Source organism: Adiantum capillus-veneris, chromosome 30 (genome assembly GCF_014529385.1).
Source record: "Adiantum capillus-veneris isolate H3 chromosome 30, ASM1452938v2, whole genome shotgun sequence".
Lineage (NCBI taxonomy): Eukaryota > Viridiplantae > Streptophyta > Polypodiopsida > Polypodiales > Pteridaceae > Adiantum > Adiantum capillus-veneris.
Genome location: NC_140960.1, coordinates 68,120,702 through 68,145,240, shown reverse-complemented (window position 1 = coordinate 68,145,240; position 24,539 = coordinate 68,120,702). Strand labels below are relative to the sequence as shown.

Below are 24,539 nucleotides of genomic sequence, written 5' to 3'. Positions count from 1 at the left end.
GGCAACCGGTCAGGATATTTTTAAGCGGCGAACCCGAAACGGGAAAATGCTTGTAAATGCGCCAAGTGGCACATTTCTGTGCACTTTCCAATGCAAGGAAGAAAGGGCGCTGAATTTTAAGCTGGGAGAGGCTCTTCTTGCAAACTGTCGCAGGTTAAGAGCTATGGAGTGCTTCCTTTCCCTCTTATGTACAGTGCGGTGCCAAGAGTGATGCCCTGCACGCTACGCACTGCCCTCTCTCCCCCCTACGAGCAGTATGTTATGCCCCATTAGTGGGCTTTTCATTTGACCAATGTACAGTTATGTGGGTTCATGCGCGATTGCCGAGGCAAGAGCCTCTTGCACAAGTACTGGATTAGCTAACGGCTAATCCCCCGCAGGTACAAGTGAATTCGGAGAGGTTTCACGCCAGAAATCTCGTCCGATTCAAATGGCAAGTAGCCCTGCAGGTGCAGGAGCTCGAGGTCTTTCTACAGATGCGACCGGCACGCGAAACGGAGCCCAAAACAGGGAATTACAGCCTGCTGTGTATTTTTGCAGGTTTAGGGTTTCGGCCCTAAACGGACCCTAATACCCCCAGGAGGTTCAGAGACGCAAGGGGACCGCTGTACAAGTGAACTGGCGCATTTTCGGGGCAGAAAACAGAGAATTCAGCGTGCTGCAGATTCTTGCCAGGTTTTGCAAAGTGTCCGTATGCGTCGAGAAAGTCACCTATTGTGTGGGGATACTGACTGTGAAGCGTCCTAGTACAGTTATGCTGCCGAAATCGCGCCAGAACAGGTGTTTCTTAGCCTAGATTGTGCGGGGCAGCTTGTGGGAGATCACAGGTTTTATTCCCTTTGATAAAGAATAACGAAATACCGAAAGGGGCGCCAATTTTGGGGCCTACAGGTTGTCGGTGTCTGCTCGGAGCATTCTAGCTTCCGAGCCGTGTGTGTGATTAAGTGTTAATTCCCGTTACAGGTCACCTTTGCAAAGTGATGTGTGTGTGTGTCTAAAGTAAAGAATTTCGGGTGAAAGCCAACGCCTACCGCCCTACGGGCCGGGTTCATGGCCCCAGCGGACAATGTCCCGTAAGTTGGTGGGAACTCTCTTTAAAAATAGACCACTTGACAAGACTTTGCAAGTTGGTAAACTTCTTTCGTTGTTGCTTCTTCTTCTTTTACTTCTTCAATTAGGGTTTAGGCCCCTCGGCCGGGATCTACAGGTTGCCTCCGTTCTTTAGTGGCTTGGCATGTAAATAAGGGTTCGCACTTTGCCCCACGCTCTGCAAAGTTCAGTACTTTCATCCATCTGATCAGGGGTGGTCCCCACAGAATCTGGTACCAGTCGTGCTTTCGCCTTTACATTTCTTCCACGCTCTTCAACTACTCTAGAACTCTCTAACTTGTCTTTTGGTCAAGAGCTCTATCCGGCTCTTTCTATGAGTGTAGCTTCCGCTTTTCTGCACTCGCCTGTCCTTTCAGCTTTCCTCCCGACCCAAAAGGAGAATCAACAGCCTCTCGCCATCGAGAGTGAATCTCATCAATCGCATAAATCTTCAGGTGTGTCTCAAATCTCGAGTCTCTGGAGTACTTCATCAATCATTTCACACACGTTCAACCTGCAGTTGACATTTGAACTCCAATCTGGCAAACTTCCCTACCAAAAATTTGCCCAATTCTCTTCAATTTCCGCTCTAGATTTTAACTTTTCTTTGCCTGCCCACTGAGAGGTGTTATCTTTGTTAGATTCTCCGTGACAACCCATCTGTACTCTTGGATTCTTTAATGGCTTATGCCCTTTAAAATAGAGCGATGAAGAGGGGAGTGTGCCCGAAGGGTGGGAGCATAATGCAGATTTAGAGGTATCTTGTGTGAACCAATCGATTGAGCAATCCTCTCTTAACTTTTAAGTCTTGTGATGGTGAATCCCTACTAGAAGAAGAGGTATGGTTTGATTGTGCATCTGACTTGATTGAAGAACAAGTTCTTGAGAATGACTTACAGAAGCTCTGGAAACATTAGGGGAGGTGTATCGAAGTAATTGACCGATGTAGGGGGTGAGGCAACCTTGCCTTGATGGGCATGTAGAGGTGCATTGTATGGTTCCAAAGTTAGTGTATGGCCGTGGAGAGGTGGCTCCGGCAATTGACTTTGTGGAGACTGGTATAGGTGTAGTCTATGAGAGTGAGGCTACATACAAAGAGAAAGGTGCTATACACCTTGCAAGTGATAGAAGTATCAGTTTTTGTCTTCCTTGTCCAGTGATGTGGTGATTATGGAAGTGGCTAACAAGTCCGGGTCGGGACACGAAGATTCTTTCACATACAGATCAAATCTCAATTGTTCTGTCATGCTCTCCTCGAGAATCTGTGCGCGTTGCAAAAGGGATCGAATCCTACGTAGAAGACAAGGTAGTTAGGTAGGTAGTGTTCAATACAAATTCGGTACATTAGGTACGTAGTACAGAATGGATTGAGTTTTTAGATACATAAAAATTCAATCTTTTTTTCACAAAACCTAAAACTGAGAGTACTTCATACATTTATTTATTCATTCACCAAGACTTCAAATAAAGACTAGAGTCCACAACTCTAACCGAACAAAGAGAATGAAAAGCTGATCAATGTCTACAGCCAAACAGTGTCACATGTCTAATGCATGGTCTAAGAGCATTAAAAAAAACATAATGATAATCCAAGACCGAAGTATGAAGTCCTAAATCTAATAAATACTGCAAACCACACACTACGATTTATTTATGTTTTTCTTTAAAGAAAATCCGTACGGATCCCTATCTGTACGTACGGATACGTACTGTACAGTTGTACTGTACAGATCCTATCCGTACAACGTTGTACGGATACAACCTTGGTAGAAGAAGAATCTTTCTGAGCTCTAATACCACTGTAACAGGCTTGGACACTCCACGTGAGAAATCAATAGCAACATACGAACAGAAACTTCAAAATCACTGAACTTTAATAGAGAGAGAGAGAAAGAGTCGACACGGCATGACGACATCCGAACCTAAAAACATTGGCCCCAAAGTTTGGCGCCCCTTTCGATATTTCTTATCATTACTCATTGCAAAGTACAAGTCCCGAGGGACCTCTACTCTCATACTCTCCGTCCATATGCTCTCCAATGTGAGACCCAAAAGCTCTTTTATTTTTACAAGGGAAGCCCCAAAAGCAAAACATGAAAAGCTTCAAGTTTCAAAAGCATCTAGTATCTCCAGCTAGTGCCAAAAGCTACCACTAAAAATAGCACCGCAATTTGCGAGCGTCAGTACAATCTGCCACGTCAGCAGCCAACGTGATTTACGACCATCCCTACAGCCTGCCACATCAGCAATCCCCACCCAAATCTTTCTTTTAAGTCTTAGTGTCACAAATTGCTGACGTGTCAAGCCACTGAAGAACGGAGCCGACTTGAAGATCCCGGCCGACGGGCCTAAACACTAGAAGCAACAAAAGAAGTTGAAGTTCTCACCAACTTACAAATCCTCGCCAAGTGGGTCTATTTTTAAAGGGACCCCGTCGATCGGGCCCAAGTGACATAAAGGCATTAAAATAAAGCAAGGCCACACACACGCGGAGAGGTTGATGATCTGGCAAACTGTGCAGATCTCCGCAATCTGCACTGGACTGCTGACGTGGCAAACTGTACCGATTTACGCTGGCTGATTTTCAGCGCCAACTTTTGGACCAGTTCCTTTTGAGTTTCAAGATTTTCATGTAAAGTGCTTGTCAAGGTCAAGGGCCTTTAAATAAGTGCAGAGGGCTCAGTCTCTGGAGGCTTCAGTGAAAAGGTGCAGAGCGCGAGTACCGACATTGTACTGAGTTCAAGTAATATAAAGAAATACCGAAAGGGACGCCAAGGTTTGGGGCCAATAGTCTTTGGGGTGGAATTCCGCCACTCTGTTGCTAATTGGACTATTTCCTTATTTTTAATGATTAAATCTCTTTTTTTAGGATATATTATGTGCACTAAGAACTGTTAAAAGATTGTAGCTACAGGAACTGCCATCAAGAACGAACAAACTCTAATGTGTCATTTGATGGGTGACGGTAAACATCGCGAAGGAGTTTCCGTAAGTTCGGTGGAAAAGGGCCGAGTTACGAGTGCCCCTGATGAGTCACATGATGGGTGACGGGTGCATCAGTAAGGGGGCATTCCGTAGGCTAAGGAGGAAATCCGAACTGAGTAAGAAAATACGCATAAGAACGCAAGCACAAGAATAAAGATGGGTTCAATGAAGCTTTTTACGAAAAGCAGGAACAGTCGCGGGAGGACAGATGTTTTCCCGCGAGGAGTCAGTGTCTGCATTGCATCTGTGTCGTGCCTTGCACCCGGGGACGCCTGGAATGTGTCCGTGTAGCATTGTTTTCACTAACTGAGTGAGTTTTTAAAGTTTGCACAAGTTCACACTTTATTTTATTAAAGTGGCCGGTCACTTTTAAGTGACCAGGCTTTTATTAATAAAATAAAGCAAGCAAGGCCCTTTAAAAAAAAGCCACGCTAAAACCGACGCAGGGGGGGCTGAATTGCGATCTCTCTCTCTCCTCTCTCTAGGAGCGCCAAGCTTTGCTTTTGGACCCCTATTCCTGCCGGGTGTCAGACCCTATAAAAGGGTAGCCAGCGTTTGAGTTTGCAGGAGCCAGAAGCAGCAGGAAGTGCAAGCGCTGGGATTCTGGATCGGAGACTGGCGACGGAATTTGCAAGTGCTCGCGTGACGACTGAGTACGGAGGTTGATTCTCCGAGCAAGAAGCGACAGGTATAACGTGTTGATACGCATTGAGAATTGCTGCTTTGTGTGGTTTGTTTTGCAGGAATCTCCCGTCTCACGGGAAGGCCCTTCACGGGAAGTACGGCTTCACGCCTTAGTCCCTTACGGGAAAGTACGGCTTCGCGCCTAAGTCCCTCACGGGAAGGAACAGCCTTGTGCCCAAGCCCTTTACGGGAAAGCACGACCTTCGGGTCTAAGACTACATAACGGAGGGGTTTCCTCGGGTTCTCGTGCTTGTATAAGAATTCTCCCTAAATAAAAGAATACTCTTAACGGGGGGGACCAGCCCATCTTCTGGTCCCCAATCCTGTGTCGATCTTCTCCCTTCTCTCATGTTTTCAAAGAATTATAATTTTCAGATTTTCTAAGTGCTCGTGTACGCTCCCGTATTGTGACACACTCCGTGTCGCATGTGCTCTCTTTCTCTCTCTTTCAGTTCAGTTGTTATTGAAGTGTTAACAGTCTGTTCTTTTCTATTGGCACGTGGTGCCTGTCTTGTGACACTTAGTGTCCTCTAGACCCCATTGAACGGGACCCCATAAGTTGGGACAACTTATGACATTTTATCAGTCAACATGCCACGTCATCATTGTGACAATAATCAACTTGCTGGAGAACTTGAAGCTGAGCAAGCCACCAGGCAAACTCAAAAAGTTGTACCTCTCATTGGTGCTCTTCCGATCGCCATCCAAGAATACCATGGCAAGGATACCTCTCATTGGTGCTCTTCGGTCGCCATCCAAGGATACCATGGTAAGGCAAACTTTCAAATCATGCAGTTGGACAATTGTGATGCTCTTTTGGGCATGCCTTAACACGACAGGAACGATGCGATTGTCAGGATCCAGAACCGCACCATCACTTTGCAGCAGAACTGCAAGCCAGTCATCCTTACAGTTTGACTGACAGAAACTATGTAAGTGAATGTTGAACTTTGCTCAAGATGAGTGCTCCAAACTGTGCTCAAGGGTTCCTTTTACTTACGCAAGGGAGAGCCTTCCGTTCCTTTAGTGAGAGAGTGCAATGGACACAAACAAAATGGTGAACACTGTGAATGAAGGTGCTGAGACTGAGAGATAGAGAGAGAAGAATACGACACCAGAATGTTGTCAAACCCTCTTCCGAAGGCCCCACTCTCTATGGCGAGAGCGGTCTACTATTGATTGCACAAATCTCTACAATGCTTTGGACTTGCCGACGATGAGGACAACGACGAGACGGGCTGAAATCTGAAAACGCTAAGGGCTGAAAGCGGCAAATCTTTATTTGTTGAATTCTGACTCTATGTCGGTGACGATGTCGATGGCGACGATGCGATGACGACGCGCTGAAAATGCAGATGCTGAAATCAGCGTTTTCCAGGCTGAATCTGCAAACTTCGCGGGATTTGTGTAACAGACTTGGACACTCCAAGTCAAGAATCAACCGCGACAGCACCAAATAACCACTTCAAAACAATTCACAGATCACAATAGATTTGCACTGGCCCGGCGGAGTTCCGTGCCTAGAGATATTGGCCCCAAAGACTGGCGCCCCTTTCGGTATTTCTTTTTATATTAATCAATCATCAAAGTACAAGAGAGCGGTTAGAGTTTCACTCTCAGACTCTGCGTCCAGATGCTCTGAGAAGTGAGGCCCTCACCACTAATTTAAAGGTTACAAGGGATGCCCAAAAGCAGAGCCCCAAAAGCTTTTAAAATCAAAAGCATCAATTCTCTCTCTCTCTTAGAGAGTCTTTTCTCTTTTTTTTATAAAAAAAAAGCAAAAGCAAAATTCGCGTCGCTCATCATTTTCCAAAAAAAAAATAATAATAATAATAATAATCCGCCTCCGCGATTTCCAAAATTTAGGGTTTTTGGCAAAAATTAGGGTTTGCAAGAATTTTAGGGTTTTTGGCAGAAATTAGGGTTTCTGTTGTCCGCCACGTCATCACTTTGTGACATACCCCCCTCTTGAAAGCATTGTAATCGACCGCGATTACGCCTGCAAAACCGACAAAAGCCATAAACCGTCTTAGCAGACACTGACTGTTAGTACCTACGTACTAGGAACACACATCTAGCACATGTACAAAATCGACAGTCACATCACACGACATCACAGGACATCACCAGACATCACAGGACATCACATGACATTCAACATTCATTCGGATCTTAGACCATGATTTATCGGCAATGTAGCTAGCAATCACATCTAGGTCCAATCGGGACCTCAACGATGTCCGATTGACTAACCCCTATTGCAACCATGTCTATTCGAGATCAATCAGACCAAAATGCTGCAGTCATTTCGGCATCAGTTCCTGCACTCACAAGAAGTCAAGAACAAATCAGTATCATAATCAGGAATTCCATTTTATAAAGTCATCCAGCAGAATACTGTCAGCTCTCAGTATCCCTGAAGCTCAAAGAGACATCAGTGACTTTAGTATCAAAATCAAGGCATCTGTTGACAAAGGAGTGGAGTGACTCCCCTCTTGTGCATCCCACTACACCAGATCTCCGGCCAAGCTGAATTCTGGGTTCCGTTTGGAGTAGACTATGCTAAACCAAAACATCGAGGTAAAGTTTCACAATCCGAGGAGTATCTGCTAGGTCCTCCTCCTCCATCCACTTCACATCAAATGCAGGAAAGTTCTTGAACTTAACCAAGAACCGCCTTCGGACTTTACCTTTCTTCGTATCATTATGTGCCAAAATCTGTTCAGGAACAAGGATCTCCTCGTTTTCTTTCACTTTGGGTTGCTCATCAGGCACATCACCCTTAGCAGGTTTCAAGAGACTCACATGCAATGCATTGTGAATCCTCCAAGTATCTGGCAGTTTCAATAGGAAGGAGACATCATTTATCTTGTCAGTAATCTGGAAAGGTCCGTAGCATCACATACTAAGCTTTGGAAAAAGCCTCTCCTTTCCCTGTTTCTTTCTTAGGCGTGCCTTCTCAAAAGTAAGAGCACCCAATCATCCTCCTTAAGTTTCCAGTCGCGACGATGGCGATCCGCTGCCTTTTTCTGTCGTTCTTGAGACTTCTGTAAAGTCTCGCGAACCTTGGCAAAAGCCGTATCCAAATCTCGCGAATATTCATCCGCTTCAAATTTCTAATCTTTCGTGCTCAGGAAGGATGGAACCTTCGCAGCAGTTTCAACAATCTCTCATGGCGTCTTCCCCGTCGAAGAGTGTATCGTGTTATTGTAGGCAAATTCCATCAAAGGTAAGTTCTTTTCCCATTGAGTCTTCTGATGCGAGATACAAGACTTCAATAAATCTAAAATCACTGAATTGGCAATCTCAGATTGCCCGTCAGTCTGCAAGTGGAACGATGACGAGAACTGCAACCGCGTGCCAATGTTCTCCCAAATTGCCTTCCAAAACAAACTCATAAATCTGGGGTCTCTGTCGGAGACAATCGTCTCAGGCGTGCCATGTAATCGGAAAATCATCGTGATCATTCTGTATTCTCGAGAGATCAAAAAAATGAAATCCATTTCAATATTTTCTGAGGGGCGGGTGGGTATGGGTAAAGGCTATAACAATCCCTGTGCCTTATGCCTGTCAAACTTGACCTTCTGGCATACCAAGCAACTGCGCACAAACTCTTCCACAACCTTCTTCAGTCTCCGCCAAAAGAAATCTCTCTCTACCCCTTTCATGGTGGTAGCAATGCCCCGGTGACCCGTAAAAGGTGGACAGTGGCAATCAGTCATAACCTTTTCCCTCAACGGCTGTGCAACGCACAACATAGTCTTTTTCATCAAGTAGCCTTCCCGAAGGGAGTATCCAGCTACTGTATCCCCATCCCGTATCTGTGTGAAAATATCTGCAAAATCTGTATCTGTGGCACACTGATCGACCATATCCTCGAAGCTCCTATGATGTATCGCGGAAATAGCCAGAACCAACGGTTTTCGAGACAAAGCATCTGCCACCACATTCTTCTGTCCCTGCACATGGACAATCTGGAAGTGGAACTGTGACAAGATGTTCACCCACCGCATCTGCTTTTCCGAAAGCTGCTTCTGTGACAAGAAGTAGCGCAAACTCTGATGGTCTGTAAAGACAGTAAAATCCGCTCCGAGTAGGTAATGCCGCCACTGAGTAAGAGCGTGGATAGATCTGTGCTGTCATCTCCGGCCTAGAGAACAAACGGCTCTCGTAAGCTACGACATGGCCTTCTTGCATCAAGACCGCACCCAGACTACGACCACAAGCATCACAAAATACTTCAAATGACTTCTGCAAGTCAGGCAAAGTCAAAATAGGTCCCGTAGTCAATTTCTCTTTCAACATCTGAAAGGCAGTCACCTCTGTGGGTCCCCACAAAAAAGGTACTCCTTTCTGTGTCAAGGTATGCAAAGGGGAAGCAACCTCTGCAAACTTTCGTATGAACCGCCTATAGGACAAACACAGTCCCAAGAAGCTTCTAACTTCATGGACATTCCTCAAATCGGGCCAATCACAGATAGTCTCTATCTTGGCCGGGTTCATTTGCACTCCTGCTGTTGACACAATGTGTCCCAAAAAGTGTATCTCTGGTAGGAAAAATTCACTTTTGTTAGCATTATCATAATGTGTGATCTCGTAATGCATGAAAGACTTGAAGCAGATGATCTCTGTGTTCTGCCTCATTCTTCGAGAAAACAATGATGTCGTCAAAGAAAGTGCCAACAAATAGCCTGTACTCTCGAAAAATCCTATCCATCATCCGGTTAAATGTCGCAGGAGCATTGGTTAAGCCAAAAGGCATCACCAAAAACTCAAATAACCCAAAAGTCGTCCAAAAAGCTGTCTTGTAGACATCTCCTGGTGCTATCCTGATCTGATGATATCCACTCTTCAAGTCAATCCTGCTAAAGCACGAGGATCCCTGTAACCTGTCGAGTATATCATCGATCCTAGGAATCGGAAATCTGTTCTTGATGGTGATTTCGTTGAGAGTGCTATAATCGATGCACATTCTCCAAGATCCGTCTTTCTTCAAAACCAACAACACTGGAGAGCAATACGGTGAAGTACTAGGCTGGACAAGACCCTTTTCCAAGAGGTCTTTCACTCGGTTCATAATCTTTTCATTCTGTACTCGGCTCACGCGATAAGGTGGCCGATTCGGTGGCGTACTTCCAGATATCAGATCAATGGTATGATCTTCAGGCCCTCTCAAAAGCAATCGGCATGAGCGTGGAGAAAAAAATCTTGGCGTTCTTTTCTTCAGGTCAAAACATATTCAACTTTTATCCATCGTTCAGTTCTCCCAAAAGAATGAGTAAGAAAACTGAAGTTCATCAAGTACAATCTCTAAGCCCTTCATTTATCAAAGTCGCTTTCTCGGCCCGGTAGTCAACCACGGCATAGTTCTTGTGGTACCAAGGGATCCCGAGTAGAACGTCACTCACATGCCCTGAACACCCTTGTCATTGCAAACGAAGTTTGCCAATGCTCGGTGTAATGGCAACATCCCATCCGGGTGCCAGTCGAACTACCTCCGCCTGTGGCGTCAGTCTGTCGGGCGTAGTTCCAAATCGAGCCGCCAATTCCAAGTGAAAAGAAGTTGGCCTTAGCTCCTTCAAAAGAGCTTCCTAATCCTTCACTTTGCCCCAAAAAAAAGCGGCAAAGTTTGTACTTTCATTCATTTGATTCGGTGCAAGTCCCACGCCATGTGGTACCAGTTCTACTTTTCTATCTGCCTTTTTTGCCACATTCCTCAGCTGCTCTCAAACTCTTAGGCCTGTCGTCGTCTTTATCATTCTGTTCTTTCTGTGCCTTATCAGGGCACTCTGCGGAGATATGTTCATGTTCCCCGCATCCAAAGCACTTCTCCTCTCTGATGAAGCGAGCTCTCTCCTCAGGAGTAAGCTTGGGTCGTGCATCCTTTTTTTTCTCTGAGTTGCTCTTTTTCATTCTACTTTCATTCCCAGAAGTCTGTTCGACTCGTTGTGTCATGGCCTCATCTGTGCGGTAGGTAAGACTGCCAGAGTGAATGGCAAAGCCCCGCTTCGCATGACTCATCAACTCCTGAATAGAAGCTGACTTCTGTTCCAAGCAGTGATTTCGGATCTCTGTAGGTAGACCCAAGGTAAACCGCTCAATCTGTTCTCTGAACGAGATCTTCTTGAATGAAGAGGCGGGTAGAAAAGAGCTCCAGAATCTTTCACAATAAGAATTCACTGTATCGCTCTTGGTCATCCGGAGATGGTTCCAAGCAGCTCGTATATCTCGCTCAAACTCTTGAGTCAATCAAGAAGAAATAAAAAGCCTCTTGAATTTCAGCCATGTAACTGGCACAGTCTTGCTTAATAGAAGCGTGGACCACCAAGTATGAGCATTCCCCTTAAAGTAAGAGGCAGCTCTCCGAATCTTGGAGTGCTCTGAATAGCGTCATCCCGCCAAAGCGATGTCAAAGACACAGCCTTCGAAGCATCTGAGTCTCCTGAAAAGTATCAAACTTGATCGAGTGGCCACCTTCCTTAAACTCTCGGACTTTCTTGCTTTTATCTTCGAGAAAGTCATACTGGTTGGCTTTGTAAAAATTCTTCTTGTTCGCATAAAACTTTCCGTCATCGGAATCTGAGCTGTCTGTAGACGAGTCCTCAGTAGAACTGTCAGTCTCTGGGCGAGATGTAGCCTTCTTTGCCTTTTTCTTGCCCTTTCCGAAGCTTTGTGTCTTGCTTCGCTTTTTGCTTTTTCTGTCTTCTTCGCTCTAATCCGAGGAGCTAGAAGAACTGTCAGAAGAAGAAGAAGAAGAAGAACTGGGTACTCCTTCAAATCGAACACGCTTCTTCCGTTTCTTTGCCTTGTCAAATGTCAACCGACGACCCAAATATCCCGGGAAGTCAATGCCTTTCTTCTGCTTTTTGCCGTGCTTTTTGGCTTTCTTTTGCGTGTCAAAAAGCTGAGCAATCCGTGCATCAACCACGTTCTCCAGTTCCTTCTCCGTATATTTCTTGGAGGCAGAAGGTTTCTTGAGAGCGGGTTTCGGGAGTGGTGTTGTGGTTCTCTGCCACTCCATCTGTACCTCTTCCAAAGAGGTCTGGTTCATATATTTTGCCATCTTCGGGTCCTTGGCAAAATTAAGCATCATCTTTGTTGCATCGCCGATCAACTGGCGACGCTCTATCTCTCGCCGCTCCGCCTAAGTAGGCCAAGGCGGGCCATACTCTCTGCCTGAATCTTCGTTGTGATCCCAGCCCGCATCTCCAGATGCAGAGGGAGTCGACTGATCATTGCCTGAAGCCATAGGTGCCGCGGAAAAAAAAAATTCGGGGATCGGATTTCCCGTAGAAGAGAAATCGGCCGTGCTCTGATACCACTGTAACAGACTTGGACACTCCAAGTCAAGAATCAACCGCGACAGCACCAAATAACCACTTCAAAACAATTCACAGATCACAATAGATTTGCACTGGCCCGGCGGAGTTCCGTGCCTAGAGATATTGGCCCCAAAGACTGGCGCCCCTTTCGGTATTTCTTTTTATATTAATCAATCATCAAAGTACAAGAGAGCAGTTAGGGTTTCACTCTCAGACTCTGCGTCCAGATGCTCTGAGAAGTGAGGCCCTCACCACTAATTTAAAGGTTACAAGGGATGCCCAAAAGCAGAGCCCCAAAAGCTTTTAAAATCAAAAGCATCAATTCTCTCTCTCTTAGAGAGTCTTCTCTTTTTTTTATAAACAAAAAAGCAAAAGCAAAATTCGCGTCGCTCATCATTTTCCAAAAAATAATAATAATAATAATAATCCACCTCCGCGATTTCCGGAATTTAGGGTTTCTGGCAAAAATTAGGGTTTGCAAGAATTTTAGGGTTTCTGGCAGAAATTAGGGTTTTTGCTGTCCGCCACGTCATCACTTTGTGACAATTTGACCATGCGGTGAGGATCTGCTGCGGGAAGGTGAGATCTGCGAGGTTCGGGGCTTCTTTTGCGGAGTCTAAATGCTGAAAACTGAAAACGCTGGTGCTACGGCTGATTCTGTCGCGATGAAATTGCAAAACGCCGAGGCTGATCTGCAAACCAAAAACGCTAGGGCTGAAAACTGGTCTTGCGGTGGAAATCTGCTGACGCTAAGGAATCTGTTGTGTTGCTGTGTGAATCTGCTAACGCTGGGGATAATCTGCTGCGTCTTGTTGTCGCCGGGCTGATCTGCTATACAAAAACGCCAGGCTTCTCTCTTGCTGAGAAACGCTAGCTCTGCATCTGCAAAACGCTAGGACTTCTGTCTTGGGGGGTCTTGCTGAGAAGTTGCCTGATGAACACCCGGTTCCTGCTGCCTCTTCTGCCAGAAAGTGCTAGCGCTAGGTTTTCTTATATATTGCTTTAGTCATTTTGCCCTACCCAGCTCCCAACAAAAGTCACTTAAAAATAATAAGTGAAAAATGTCAAAAATAGGGAAAATAGGTCTATGCACTGTAAAAATGCTCTTGATGGGTTCGGATGGAAATCTGATGATCATGCTGTGTGCAACCAAAGGATATGCATCTAATCTATGTGTTTGGACATGCACGGTCTGCAAACAGACTCACAAAAGTGCCAGACCACTTCCTAAGCTAGGCTAGCTGAACTGAATTGAACCCTTGTCATGAAGTAGCTTGTCCATGTACACATAGGGTTAGATGTGCACGTGACATCCCCTCCTTTTCAAAGTGAGGTAGTGATACTGAACTGTATGGCGTCGAGGGAGATCCCCAACAGGGTCTGAAATCCTGGGAAGGACTCTTCGCCGGCCCACTTTGATGCGTGGGTCAAGCGATACTTGAACTTCATAAAGGTCTGCAACGCTTGCTTCTTTGGGCCGCGCCGAAAGCAACACAAAGTCTTCTAAGGCTCCTTCCATGCTTCAACGTCATCTATAGTCATGCGTCTACCTTCTTCAAGAATCTCCGAGGCTGAAAATTCTTGAAACCACTTCCAACACAAAAACATGAACATACCTATTCCATGTAAAGTGACTGGAAAAGCTCTATTCCTTCGAAAAAACTGTGCATGCAATGTAGATGAACATAGAGATGGAGTGCCAAACCGTTCATCAAACACACGCAAACCATGGGGTCGAATCTGGACTTTTTGATCTAAATCAATCAATTGTGGCAAATCACAATGGAAATGCTGATGCTTCATGCTCAATCTTTCTTGTGCTCTTTCGAAAACTGTGTCATGCCAAGGAAGAGACATGGAACGTGACTTCCTTGAATGCAAACATTTCATCTTTTCATGAATAATCCGCATAAATTCGTGCTCATTCATGAGTGCATCGTGCTCAACGTACAATATGGCATGCTTGTGAAAAGGGATCACATAAGGACGATGACTAAAATACAGGAAAGCATCACGAATGAAACACTCAAACAATGCGTACCGTCTAATCACTCGAACACATAATACTTCCTGTGAAGGTTCTTGGGACCTAGGCTCGAGAGCCAAGATCGGTTCTTTCTGAGGGGTTCTTTGGACCTAGGCTCGAGAGCCAAGATCGGTTCTTCTTGAGGGGGTTCTTTGGACCTCGACTCGAGAGCCAAGATCGGTTCTTCGTGATTGATCGAATCTGCAACGAGGTTAGCTTCGCTAGAAAAAGCATCAACTAAACCATCATCCTTGTGAACAATCACATGATCTTCCTGCAAATCATCATGCTTGTGAGAAATCACATCTTGATCATCATGCTTGTCATTGTCGTACAATTCCTCATGCTTATCCTTATCATCCAAATCATCATGCTCATCATTATCATTCAAATCATCATGCTTATCATCATGCAAATCCTGTGTGTAATGCTTGGGAGAAGAAGAGACTAAGAGAGTCTCCTTTTCTCGAATCTCTTGCATCTGCCTGAACTTGAGAAAAGAGTCGCAACATTTCTTGCATTCTTGCTTTGTTCTCGCGATCAAATTTTGCTTGTCTTTCTTTATTCTCGCGATCAAATTATGCTTCTCTTTCTTTGTTCTCGCGATCCAACTTTGCTTCTCGTGCTTTGGCTTCCAAGCGTGCTTGCTCGTGCTCACGCTCTATGGCTGTCATTCGTTCTTCGTGTTCACGCTCTATTTCTGCTTTTCTTTCTGCAGCCTCCAAGCGTGCTTGCTCGCGCTCACGCTCAAAGTCGGCCACTCTTTCTGTTTTTTTTGCTTCGCATTATAACTTCCTTTCCATAAACAACTGCTTCAACTCCTCCATAAGAGTTAGTGCAATCCTTGGCGTAGATGGGGAAGGGGGAGGGTCTGAAGAGCCTCCTAGTGGGGAAAATTCTTCTTCGCCTCTCTCATGCTCATCACCTCCAAGCGAAGTATCCATTCCGCTTCGAGTGATGACCATCGACTGAAGTCGTGGGTTCTTGTGGGTTCTTGTGGTCTTGGGTTCTTAAGTTCACGAGGAACTTGGGTTCTTGGGGGTCTTGGTCCTTAGGGTTCTTAAGTTCTTGAGGTTCTTGCGGGTCTTGAGGTGCTTGAGGTTCTTGGGTTCTTGAGGTTCTTCTTTCGCTTGCAATCTGTGTTAGAGAAGAATCTTCTCTTCACTCGAGTTCTGCTCTTTCCCGCGGACGCACCCCTTGGCAGCCTTGCGCTCACACCAAGGTTGCTTTTTCCCACCTCACATCGATTGGCCGGCCGCTAAGTGCACGGTCTGCTCACAATGAGTGAAAAGAGAAACAAGAGGAGGCTCTACAAGCCCTTCTTTCTTTGGTTTCCTGTCACTCTTCAAAAACACGATCAGGAATCGACACGCCCAAGAGGACTTGGGTTACGTGCGACCGCAACAAGCAAAAAAAATTGTGGTTCTTGTGGTTCTTTCCTTGAGTGATACAGAACACTGTCAAAGCTCTAATATCAATGTAAGGTTCAGCGGAAGTGAATGTTGAACTTTGCTCAAGATGAGTGCTCCGAACTGTGCTCAAGGGTTCCTTTTACTTACGCAAGGGAGAGCCTTCCGTTCCTTTAGTGAGAGAGTGCAATGGACACAAACAAAGTGGTGAACACGGTGAATGAAGGTGCTGAGATTGAGAGATAGAGAGAGAAGAATACGACACCAGAATGTTGTCAAACCCTCTTCCGAAGGCCCCACTCTCTATGGCGAGAGCGGTCTACTATTGATTGCACAAATCTCTACAATGCTTTGGACTTGCTGACGATGTCGACGATGATGAGGAGGACGACGACGAGACGGGCTTAAATCTGAAAACGCTAAGGGCTGAAATTTGCAAATCTTTATCTACTAAATTCTGACTTATGTCGGTGACGATGTCGATGGTGACGATACGACAACAACGCGCTGAAAACGCAGATGCTAAAATCAGCGTTTTCCGGACTGAATCTGCAAACTTCGCGGGATTTGACCATGCGGCGAGGATCTGTTGCGGGAAGGTGAGATCTGCGAGGTTCGAGGCTTCTTCTGCGGAGTCTAAATGCTTAAAACTGAAAAAACACTGGTGCTACTGCTGATTCTCTCGCGATGAAATTGCAAAACGCCGAGGCTAATCTGCAAACCAAAAACGCTAGGGCTGAAAACTCTAGGGAATCTGCTGTGTTGCTGTGTGATTCTGCTAACGCTAGGGATGATCTGTTGCGTCTTGTTGTCGTCGGGCTGATCAGCTGTGCGAAAACGCCAGGCTTCTCTCTTGCTGAAAAACGCTAGCTCTGCATCTGCAAAACGCTAGGTCTTCTGTCTTGAGGGGTCTTGCTGAGAAGTTGCCTGATGAACACCCGGTTCCTGCTGCCTCTTCTGCCAGAAAGTACTAGCGCTAGGTTTTCTTATATATTACTTTAGTCATTTTGCCCTACCCAGTTCCCAACAAAAGTCGCTTAAAAATAATAAGTGAAAAATGTCAAAAATAGGGAAAATAGATCTATGCATTGTAAAAATGCTCCCGATAGGTTCTAATGAAAATCTGATGATCATGTTGTGTGCAACCAAAGGATATGCATCTAATCTAAGTGTATGGACATGCACGGTCTGCGAACAGACTCACAAAAGTGCCAGACCACTTCCTAAGCTAGGCTAACTGAACTGAACTGAACCCTTGTCAGGAAGTAGCTTGTCCACGTACACATAGGGTTAGATGTGCACGTGACAAACTAACCCCGAATTATTTTAAGATGAATTGTATTAAGATACTGCTTGAATTTTGTTTGACAAAACTGTTTTGAAATACAGATGATCTGTTTTGAACTTGTTTTTGGTCCCGATTTGAGAATACTTGGTTTTTTATTGTCTTCTAAATATCTTCGACTCAAGCTTTCTTGGCGGAGTGTTCACGTTAGATGTGGAACCTCTGAACGACGTAGACCGTGGTCTGGGGAGCATTTATTGTAAGTTGAAAACTTATGAACGACGCGGGCCGGTGGTCTGGGGAGCCTCTAGTTGTATTTGGAGCCTCCAAGCAACCCAAGTTGCCGTTTGGGGAGCGTTTGGTTGTATTAGTCCTCTAAGCACATGGCCCGCACCTTCTTAGGCTTTGCGGGGAGGACCTGATGCAAGATCATCAGAGGATTTCAGAAAAGAAAGAGAAAAATTATGAAAGAGCTTCTCACTCAGCCTAGTACACCACCTTATTGTCGCCAGTGCTGTTGGTTTTGAAGAAAGATGGATCTTGGAAAATGTGCATTGATTATAAAGCTCTCAATAAAATCACCATCCAGATCAAATTCCCTATCCCAAGAATCGATGATATACTCGATAGACTTCAGGGGTCTACTTGCTTTTAGAATCTACTGCTTTTCATGTAGCTGCTTTTGGATGACCAAGGGCCCTTAAATATGTCATTGAAGCAATATAAAGAAATATTGAAAGGGGTTTTACTTTGATTTACCAATAACAGCATCTGAAACAATGGTATTTGCACTATCATTGATAAATTTAGCAAGCATACACATTTTATGTGAGTATAGAAGAATATCAATGCACATAAGATCACATGATCATTCATGCATGATGTATTTTGACTACAAGGAATGCCATCGTCTACAGCAGTAATAGAGATCCTTGCATGAGGAATTATGTAGTGGTAGCTCATTGATCAATTTCCCAACAATTGAACTAGGGTAATACTAGAAACTAACCCCTGAAATGAATTCTGTGGAGGGAGTTCCCAGCAAGTCGGTTATTAAATCCAACTGATGAACAACATTCTTCCCCGGAAAAAGAGGCTTTCCTGTCAGCAGCTCCGCAAAAATGCATCCAATGCTCCATATGTCCATTGCAGTAGTGTACTGCAAATAAAAACAAGTAATCGGTCAGTCTGCAAAACCATTCATCTCTGCTGATTACAGAAAAAAGTCATTTTTGTCCTACCTCAAGATCAAAACGCAATCATTCAAATGAAATATACACTTTTCTTAACCCTGTTCTACACCTACAAGGCATAAACGACCTAAAAGGCAGACAGCATGTAGGTACTGATGTCAAGAAACATCTTAAACAGAGGTTATTGAAGCTATAAAGTGACGACCTAACAACCCATAGTTACCATCCATCATAAAAACATGTGTTGTCCAGCTCTTAAAAGAAACCCAATGGTGGACATCTCTTGTATACAATATCCAGCGGTGGACTTTTCACGTCAACAATATCCATCAAGACAATTCTCTTGGCAAGGACTAGCAGCTAGCCCTACATTTTCATTCTAATAATACACACACACACGCGCGCGCGCACCTGCAATGATCTTATGCGGCATGTATGATTAGGAGTATTCCAATACATATCAAGATTCTACCTTTGCATAGAAAGAACCACAAAGTTCTGGAGCACGATACCACCTTGTTGCAACATAGTCCTGATATCAAAGTTAAATTTCAAAACCTTAATAGAAGTTTGAGCAGCAAATACATCATGAAACCAGACAAATGCTTACTGTCCAAAAAATGGCAGAAGACGAGCCAGTCAATGTGACTCGAGCTAATCCAAAATCACATAATTTGAGCTTGCAATCAGAATTAGCCAAAACATTCTTTGGCTTCAAATCGCGATGAAATATGTTAGCTGCAAAGCATAGTTCAATAAGAGCAGTGGCATTGTGTTCAAACCAATCCAGACATGTTTCACTCAAAAAACTAAGTTGAGACTTGTTTGATTAGAACACGAGTATACATGAAATGTGTTTGCATGCAATGGAGACATATGCTTGTTGGTAAAAGTTGTGTCAACTAAATCAATGAAGGGTTGACTGCATAACTCAATAAGACAAGACTATATGCAAACTGCTTCTAAACTTTGCCTATAACTTGCTAGTGTATGTGTGTGCGTCTTCACGCTTTGCCTTTAGGCCTTTAGCTTTTGTGTGTGTGTGTGTGTGTGTGTGTGTGTGTGTGTGTGTGTGCGCGCGCGTGCACACACATCTAGAGAGAGAGAGAGAGAGAGAGAGAGAGAGAGAGAGAGACCAAATATAGAAAAGATGGAGTACCTGAATGAATAAATTTCAGGGCACGCAGAAGCTGGTACAAAAAGAACTGGAAATGCTCTTGTGTGAGGTCATCATTAGCTTTGATGACCTGGTAAAGGTCAGCTTCCATTAACTCAAAAACGACATAAATGTCTTTGAAATCACGCGGAGAAGGGGGTAGCAGAATGTGCTTAATTTGAACAATGTCAGGATGTCGCAGGAATCGCAGGATTTTGATCTCTCTGAGTATTCGAATAGCATCAGAAACATGCTCGAATACGTCATTTATCTTCTTAATGGCAACTTTCTCTCCACTGTATGTATCAATTGCTGAGCACACAAGCCCGTAGCTGCCCTTTCCAATGACTTCCAGGACTTGGTAGCGTTTCGCTTCACCATATTCAGTAAAGAAATCCTTAACCATCATAATCTTTATTCCATAAAAGCTTGCAGGCCAGTTGATGCAGATTACTATGATCTATGCTATTTGGAAGGTATGAAGTACCCGTGTTTTTCGATAATGCTCAAGTCATCCCAGGCCTCCAGCTCAACTCATCGACAAGCACATTGCACAAATCCACAAATTCAAGCCTGCAAAGCCCCCATTGTGCATGCAAGTGAAGGTGAATCTCTCCTGCAAATTCTTGATCTGCTCAAAAGTTTTCAAATTCCACAAACTCTTCTCTTCTTCAGACTGATAGACACCCACAGATGATTCTGCTGAATGCCCTTCCCTGCTTTGACTAAAAGCTCGCTTTCGGATCTGCCTTGCTAAGCAAAGGCGAGCTTTTGTTGAGCACAAATCTGGAAATTTCTGCTAAGCCAAGCCTACCTAGTCCACACGCAAGTATGTATACTGCGTATAATGTTTGTGGAGCTTCTGCAAGGCCAAATCCGTGTTTTCTTGCTGAGGCTGATTGAAACCCAAATCCGTATATTGCATACAAGGACCGCAAAGGTGCGCTTTCCTGCTGGTGAAAGTAGAGAAAAGGAAAGGGGTGGGGTCTGTGCTGTGTGTGTGTGTGTGTGTGTGTGTGTGTGTGTGTGTGTGTGTGTGTCCGTTCAAGCTCAACAGTAGAATTGATGAGAGGTCAAGGCTGGCACGCCACATGCGTGGCCGTGGCACAGCTGAAGGAGGCTCTGTAGGAAGGGCTTCGGTTTCATCAAGCCTCACGGGTGAACATGATGTTAAGTGGAGGGGCATAGCTGCCCCCACCTTGGACCTCCACACAGAGACACACAGTTAATGCAATCTCACTTTTATACGAAAAACCATTCTTTTGCCTCCTTCCCCTCCGGTCTTGCAGGCAGTAGGACCATTCTTTTGCCTCCTTCCCCTCCGGTCTTGCAGGCAGTAGGACCATTCTTTTTATAAAGACCATTTTTTTGCCGAGGCCTGTTCAAAGTCTCCCTCTTCTCCAGGCCTCGTCACTATATGCCATATGGCACACGGTGAGTATGTAGGGTGGGCAGAGGGGCTGGGGATCACAAGGCTAGATGCAATGGTGAACTAGAGTCTAGGAGTGAACCAGGCCTCTAATGTGTGGCCCCAAAATGGTGGGTGAATTGGGGGTGAACTTGGCCTCAAAAGGGGTGCCCAACAGGGGGGCTTTGATGGAGATATTCAACCAATGATTGGTAGTGAACTAGGGGTGATCTAGGGGAGGCACGAGGAGGGGATGAGCCAGCCTAGGGAAATTATGGGCTTTGGAGAGCCATAGCCTTTACTAGGGGTATATAAGGCATTTGGGGGGGCTTCAGTTGAGCGTGCAGAGAGGAGAATTCAAAACTAGTGAGCTATTAATGGTGAAGTGGGGGGGATCACAAGGGGAACTATGAGTAAACTAGGTTTTCTCTAGCTATGTGGATAGAGTGAGATCGGCAACATGCAATCTCTTGAAGGTCGGGAAAGCAAAGACGTTATCTCGGATTTGGACTTGGATAGTGCTGCAACTAGTACCAAGACAAGTGACACTTGATCCATTTGTGTATGCTTCTCCTAAATTATATGCCTTCGATATGCTTTGATGAAGAATTTGACACAAGATGCTATGTCAATGACCTTGGAAGCTCTTAAGCCTTGTGATGTTAAAGGTGTACTAAACCTAGGAAGATGGAGGAAAATGAAGGACAACTTGTGTGAGGAGCACTCTAAAGATGGCTCATGGTTTCTTTGTTTGAATTCACCAATCCCAAAGCTAAAGATCTCTTATCTCGAGGATTGGGCATGCATTGTGCAAGAATTCCATACAAAGGGATATGAAACAAATCATTTGGTCATAGATGATATCGTCAAAAGGATCTAGTCAGTGGTGTGTGGACATGAGACGACATGGAATCCTTGGTAAGTATGTGGAGGACCTTCTAAGTACTTGTGAATGTAAACTATCTTGTGTTGGAGCCTCTATGTATACAAGAAGGGTAGTTGATTTGCAACAAGTAGAAGAAAACTCTATTACAAAACCTTGACCGGTTACTTCAGGTTGATACATGCAAATCTTCAACACAAAGCACTTTGAGCCAATCAAAAATTGAAGTCGACAAAATTTTATTGCTCTTTTGACAAAAACTCCTATTTTGCTTGCAAAATCCACAAACCAAGTCCAAATTCAATTTTGAAAAGACCACTATGATCTTTGTGACTAGCTCTAGCTATGATACAAGTCTGGTCTCAGTCTGTGACAAAGGAACATGGATCGCGATCCATGTACCTTTATGTCAGATGTTGGTGAAACTTGGTACACAACTTCCCCTTGGTCTACTAATCCTAGCTATATGCTTTTTGTATGATTTGGACCAGTTTACCTCATCCAAAAGTCAAACCCTAGGTCTAATAGGCGATTTTTGGCCTCGAAATGGTTTTGCCCACCTTTGACCTACTTTTTGAACATTTTTAACTATCTTGCTTTTGGAAGTTTTATTTAAAATGTTCTCTACTACAGGTTGGTATGGTCTCTATCCAAAAAATAAAAAAAGGTGCATGGATCTTGTTCCATGTTTTAACAAATCTGGAGCCCAGATTTGGCTTGATGATTACTTGTAGTGTCAATAGTCCACTCCCAAAACTTATTTGGATTTGAACAACTCTTTGCCAAACTAAAGCAAAATTTTGTGTCTGCTTTGCGGTTTTTGACTAGCTCTTGGTGTTATGCTATTTTGATCAATGATTAAAAAAAATGCATGGATTGAAAGCATTTTGACGTGAAACTTGTCGTGCTTGTTCTCTATGCCCTGTAGAGGTGAATCAATTCCCAACCTTTTCCCAAATTTTTATCAACTTCCCAAGGTTTTGCAGGTTTTATCCAATTTCTTGATTTTGAGTGTGTGCTTGGTGTCACTTTCGCTCCAAAGTTGTTGATCGTGCTGCTAGGGAGCACTTTTGACCCTGTGTATTAGTTTTTGTTCAAGCTGTCTCTGAGGTATATGGATCACGATCCATGTTCCTCCACCAAACAGGATGAAACTTTCTAGTTTGCTTCTTGTGAGTTTTAACAATCCCCTTTTGCATCAAATTTTAGAGTTATGGTCTCTTTTGCCAATGGTTTTTGACAGTTTGTACTCTAAACTTTCAGCCCAATTTGATGATAGTGGTTGTTACTTACCCTATTTCTAGGTAAAGAATCGAATCTACAAACAAAAATAGACAAAACAATGACCTTTGAAGGTGAAACGGATAATGGAACAGTACTTTCAAAGCATCGAGAAAGATGTAGAATGAAATGATTCTTGTATCTCACTCACAATTCCCTATGCCTATCAAGAGTAGATCTAGCAAGTCCCCGTGACTTCTAGCCTCTCCGACTGTAGCTACTTGATTGCTAAGGTGTAAACAGAATGGATAACATGGAAAAGAAGGCTACTACTACTACGACCAGGTCAATCCCCAGTAATAGCGCCAATGTTAGCAGGTCGACGTAGTGGGTCGACGTGATCACATGTTTGTAGCATAACTATCTGGCACTAACATAATGTCAATACTTAGGTGAGTGACTTGGATGAGGCATGGAGACTCTTTTGAGGGTTTCAACCTCAAGAAGTGAACCTATGGAATTGAGCTATCATCAGCACTAGCAAATTTATCACTCTCTACTCTGGAAAATATGCATATGTTTTGTCTCACCGCTCTAGATCATCACGCCATTTCGTCGACCAAATGAACTCGAAATGCAACGAAACTTTAGGAGGAGCTATAATATGCCTAGGGGTACTATCCTACAAATTTTGGAGGTCATCATACAAGGAACAAAAATTATGATCCATCATGGTCTAAGTCCTGAAACTTGTAGCAGAACTATCCAAAAAGGTCACCCTATGGTCTAACACCACTCTCCTATGGTCAAATGTCAAAAAACAACCATTTTTGCACTAACAATTACACAATTAGCTCATAGACAGATAGTCACGAGCCACAAAAAAATTGAGAATGATTACTCTTAAATGAAAGAACAAGAGACAAGGAATACAATGCACTTTTCGGAATTGAATGTTGATTACCAGATATTGAGAAAAACTGATTACAAGATGTTGCTAAGAGTTGCAGCTCTCAGTCATACGTACAGAGTTCTTCCAAAACTTTTGATAATTGTGCGCTTCTATCACATGTTCGACAACTGGGGACTTGCCGAACACTGTGTGCGAGCCATGCATAGGTGCAAGCACACAACTAGACTATCCTAGTAAGCTCAAAGGGGGGACAATGTTGTGTCACTGTGTGCGAGCCATGCATAGGTGCAAGCACACAACTAGACTATCCTAGTAAGCTCAAAGGGGGGACAATGTTGTGTCACTCACCACTCAATGCTTGCCGTCATGAAGGATTCCGTGCCGAGAAGAAGAGGGAGCCGTCACCACTACGCTCAACTGCCTTGACACAGCCGATGCTCCCGCAATGCTCTCTCTCTCTCTCTCTCTCTCTCTCTCTCTCTCTCTCTCTCTCTCATACACACACACACACACACACACACACACTCATGAGCACACGATGGAGAAGAAGGTAGAGGTAGAGCAATAGCACTTCTTTAGCATGCCCTCAAGAATGAGGATTTTAGGTCAAAATGGACCTTTTATATGAATGTGACCCATTCACTCATGGGCACCCACAATGGCCCGTCATAGCAAAAATAATGTAAAAATGAGATAAGTGGTGCGCCTCTCATCGGCGATCACCTACGCACCTATAGGACCGACAAGCCCGGTCCATGACTCAAATAAAGTGATAAAGCGTTCGTCAAAGATGATAGGGTGTTCATATGTGGTTAACATGTCCCCCTTCCTAATGTAGATTCCATCCTCGGAAGCTAGTGAGGTGAAGCCCGTTCATTGAGGTGGAAGAGAATCTCAAATTGAATGTCTTTAGCTTTCTTCAAACACTAGAAAATCAACAAAAAATGGCACAGTAATTGCATTCT

The 24,539-nt window shown here is 44.3% G+C and overlaps 1 protein-coding gene across 2 annotated transcripts in view; it reads right to left on the bottom strand.

The window, feature by feature from the left end:
* LOC147418140 (mitogen-activated protein kinase 9-like) overlaps positions 1-20,466 on the bottom strand; it is a 66,123-nt gene extending 45,657 nt beyond the window's left edge. Inside the window, exons 1-4 of one of the 2 annotated variants that reach the window (XM_086507386.1) lie at positions 19,153-20,466; positions 18,604-18,731; positions 18,466-18,525; positions 17,810-17,959 (exon numbers count right to left, since the gene is read on the bottom strand). In XM_086507386.1, the coding sequence (XP_086363512.1) occupies positions 17,810-17,959; positions 18,466-18,525; positions 18,604-18,731; positions 19,153-19,558 (744 nt within the window). In that variant the 5' untranslated portion in view covers positions 19,559-20,466. The remainder of the gene's footprint in view (positions 1-17,809; positions 17,960-18,465; positions 18,526-18,603; positions 18,732-19,152) is intronic. The other variant, XM_086507387.1, reaches the window with a different exon arrangement.
* Between the last annotated feature and the right edge of the window lie 4,073 nt (positions 20,467-24,539).